Here is a 4,343-nt window from a genome sequence, read left to right on the forward strand (position 1 = left end):
CTGCAGAGGTCAGCTGCCCGCCTCCTCTTCTCCTTCTACAAGGATGGAAGGATAGTGCGAAGCAGGGGCCTCTCCTCAGAATTCCAGATTCCCTCAGCTTCAGAAGAGCATTCTGGGTCCTACTGGTGTGATGCCGCCACTGGGGACAACCAAGTTTGGAAACAGAGCCCCCAGCTGGAGATCAGGGTGCAGGGTGAGTTAGTATTTATGTGTCTGTTTGGTGTGTGTGTGTGTGTGTGTCAGCAGGTTAAGAAGGGACACAGAGCATGCAGGAACAATAAGCTGGAGACTGTTTGGTGTGTGTGTGTGTGTGTGTGTGTATGTGTCAGCAGGTTAAGAAGGGACACAGAGCATGCAGGAACAATAAGCTGGAGTTCCTGATGATGGAAGAGAGCTCAGATAGAGAACCTCTCCCTCAGACTGTGGTGCATATATCACCAAACCAAGACCTGAGCAGCTCCACACCTGCTGCCCCATAGATCTGAGGGTCCCTATATCATCTCTGGGCATTTATAGGAATATAACATCTACAATGAGGATGAGGTAGTTTGGAGTCTATGTTCAATTCTGGGAGCTACTGTTAAGGAGGCTGCACTTGACCTGAAATACACCCAGAGGAGGCGTCCAGGGTGATGAGGGGGCTCGAAACCATGTCATATAAAAAATAATGTAAGGGACTAGAGATGCTCATCCTGAAGAGGAGGTGACTCAGGGGGCCAGCAGAGGTGTCCCGAAAAACCCGAAGGCTGGCACAAGGACAAGGAATTACAATAATGCCATTCACAATAAAGAGGTTGACCAAGGACCAGTTACCACATTCATGCTTTAGGGACTTAGATTCTGCCCTGAAAGAGAAGGGACTGGTTAATAGTTATAGCTGTCTAATGGTGAGGTCTTATCACTGAATATTCTCAAGCAGAGGTAACCAAGCTTCAGATTAAAATTTGGAACAGGAAGGACACTAGAATCTGCAAGTCCCTTCTGCCAGGGGGCCACACAGCCAATTTCAGAGAATGAGAAAGACTGACCAGGGAGATGAGGGTGGGTCAGACTTCACTCTTGTGTGTGTCTCCTACCCCATAATCCAGGTCCCTCTGGCTCTGCTGCATCCCCCATCTTGAATCCAGCTCCTCAGAAATCAGCTGCTCCAGAAACTACTCCTACGGGGCCCCCTGGGTCTCTGCCTCCACTGCCCACCCCTTCTTCTGAGGATCCAGGCTTCTCCTCTCCTCTGCAAACGCCAGACCCCCGTCTGCATTACCAGATGGGCATTCTTCTCAAACATATTCAGGATGTGAGAGTTCTCCTTGGTCATCTAGTCATGGAGCTGAGGGACTTGTCTGGCCGCCTGAAGCCTAGAACTACCAAGGCCAAACAAAAGTAAACTATTCACCCATGATATTGTTCAACCACCCCCAATAAATCCAACTCTTCCTATTCTTTCTCTTCCTGTCCTACACATATGCATAAATAGTTTTACAAGTCATCCTAATGTTTCGTTAGAATAATGGAGATAGCTGAGTTATAAATAAATTTGTACAAAGTGATAATTGGAGTTAAGCTATAATCATATCTCTCTCTTAACATGACAACATAATTCTACTCTCTCTAGACCAGTAATTTCCTTCTGTTGCGCAGGCCAGGATCTGGTGATTTAAAGAGAAGCAATGGAGGTGGATTTAATGCGGCAGTCTCAACTCCCCCGGGGGACCCTAGACAACATCGGGAGGCATTTTGGTCATCACAGTGGGTGGGTGGGAGATGTGTGTGCTTCTGACACCTAGAAAGTAGAAGCCAGGGATGCTGCTAAACATCCTATAATGCATAGGGCAGCCCCCCACAACAAAAGATTAAGTGGCCCAAACTGTCAATGGTGTCGAGGTGGAGAAACCCCAGCCTAACAAAACCCTCAGGTGTTAGACTCTGGGGTGGGCCTTTGCCCCTTCTAATTATTCTTCTAATTATTACTTGTAATATGGTATTTTAGTGCCATATTAATATTTTTTTTGTGCTTTGACTGCTATTGTACATTCTCAACCAGTGGGAGCTAGCCTGGCAGACTCTACAGAAACCTTTGGTCAATAAGTTAGCTCACCCTTGTACAACGACCTCAGCTGATGAGCATTCTACCATGTTATCCTGAATGTTCTCCAATGTGCCCTTTCTTTGGGTCATTTATTTTGTGCAGTTTTCACCCACAATGATTTACAAAAGACATGCACACGATTGTTCTAGACGTGCCACAGAGAAACAAAGGAATACAATCATGCTGATTTGATAAAACGAGAACTTTATAACTGTCCCTAGCACCTTCAATGGGAAGAGTCAGGAGGCAATTGGGAGTGGGTAGAAGTCCATAAATATCACTGTAGCCTGAGAGGTTTGATTAACAATCATATGAACAGGAGTTGCAAAAAATGACCAGAGGTATGTCACGGCTTTGAAGGACTTTTTTTTTTAAATGGAAGCTCAATTGCCAATGTACCATGCTGGATGTATCTCCAAAGATACTACGTTAGAACCATTCGACATGAAGTCAATTTCAGTTAATGCTCCCATTTTCATAAATGCATCCTGCAAGCTAAATACTAAACAGGGGACTCATTTACAGATAATAAAAGCTATCAGAGATCAGAGAAAGAAAAAAATGGATGCAGATGGCTGAGATAAATGTCACCTCTGTACTCTTCATCCACGTGTATGTGCTCCCTCTATCAATACACTGAATTTTAGTTTTTTGTGATCTTATTTCTATTCACTAGAGGGTGAGCTCTTGGAGAGGGTTCCTTGAGCTCTTTGTTCAACATTGTCTCATTGGTGTGTAGTTCAATGAGGCATATATAAGCCCTCAGTGAATTCTGTTCAGCTGAATGAGTTAGACCAGTATCATAAGGGAAGGCATCTTGAAGAAGATGGAAATTTAGCTGGACCTTAAAGAATGTGTGGTATGTCACACATCAGTAAAATCTGCAGACTCTGTCCAGAGGCCCCAGCCTAGTTCAAGGTCTTAGCCTCAGGGAGAGATCTCCCACCATCAGGGATGAGGAAGGCAAGAACAAAGCTGAAAAAATTTATGGCCTGTGNAGTCAGGAGGCAATTGGGAGTGGGTAGAAGTCCATAAATATCATTGCAGCCTGAGAGGTTTGGTTAACAATCATATGAACGGGAGTTGCAAAAAAATGACCAGAGGTATATCACGGCTTTGAAGGATTTTTTTAAAAATGGAAGCTCAATTGCCAATGTACCATGCTGGATGTATCTCCAAAGATACTAAGTTAGAACCATTCGACATGAAGTCAATTTCAGTTAATGCTCCCATTTTCATAAATGCATCCTGCAAGCTAATACTAAACAGGGGATTCATTTAAGGATACTAAAAGCTATCAGAGATCAGAGAAAGAAAAAAATGGATGCAGATGGCTGAGATAAATGTCACCTCTGTACTCTTCATCCACGTGTATGTGCTCCCTCTATCAGTACACTGAATTTTAGTTTTTTTGATCTTATTTCCATTCACTAGAGGGTGAGCTCTTGGAGAGGGTTCCTTGAGCTCTTTGTTCAACATTGTCTCATTGGTATGTAGTTCAATGAGGCATATATAAGCCCTCAGTGAATTCTGTTCAGCTGAATTGAGCTGGACCAGTATCATAAGGGAAGGCATCTTGAAGAAGACGGAAATTTAGCTGGACTTTAAAGGATGTGTGGTATGTCTCGGATCAGTAAAATCTGCAGACTCTGTCCAGGGGACCCAGCCTAGTTCAAGGTCTTAGCCTCAGGGAGAGGATCTCCCACCATCAGGGATGAGGAAGGCAAGAACAAAGCTGAAAAAATTTATGGCCTGTGTAGTTTAGGATTCTGTAATCCACAGAAGTCCCAATGCAGCTATGTTCAATGTTGTCTCTGAAATCACCATTAGACAGCAAGCATATCAAAGGAAAAACTTTCTCTACTCACAGCACTTCTGACACCAAACGTGTGGGTTTTCTACACCAAGCAATTCTCCAGTTCTCAGCAGGAACCAACTGGATGTCCTTCAATTTAATTAAATTCTAATACTAACTTCTCAGAATCAGTGCAGACCCCACAGGTTAAGGGGTCATTTTCAGATGACTGCTCCCACTTCAGAAGGCAATGGCAAATTCCAGGCCTCTGGTATTCATGACCAACCAGCTATAAATTGGAGGTGCCCACAAGTCCTTCCTTGCGCTCAATAATTGGTACAATGGCTCATAGAACTCAGGGTAACATTTTATTGAACAGCCAATGGAAGATATGCACAAGGCAAGGTACAGGTAAAGGGGCACAGAACTTTCCATGCCCTCTCTGGGTGTGTCTCCCCCCCA

General features: G+C 44.2%; 1 protein-coding gene across 1 annotated transcript in view; it reads left to right on the forward strand.

Annotated features, from left to right (window-relative positions):
• Positions 1–1,439, forward strand: part of FCRLA (Fc receptor-like A) — a 6,251-nt gene extending 4,812 nt beyond the window's left edge. Inside the window, exons 4-5 of the mRNA XM_008563765.1 lie at positions 9–193; positions 1,089–1,439. Of these exons, the coding sequence (XP_008561987.1) occupies positions 9–193; positions 1,089–1,384 (481 nt within the window). The 3' untranslated portion in view covers positions 1,385–1,439. The remainder of the gene's footprint in view (positions 1–8; positions 194–1,088) is intronic.
• The last annotated feature ends 2,904 nt before the right edge of the window (positions 1,440–4,343 follow it).

Source organism: Galeopterus variegatus, unplaced genomic scaffold, assembly GCF_000696425.1.
Source record: "Galeopterus variegatus unplaced genomic scaffold, G_variegatus-3.0.2 Scaffold14836, whole genome shotgun sequence".
Lineage (NCBI taxonomy): Eukaryota > Metazoa > Chordata > Mammalia > Dermoptera > Cynocephalidae > Galeopterus > Galeopterus variegatus.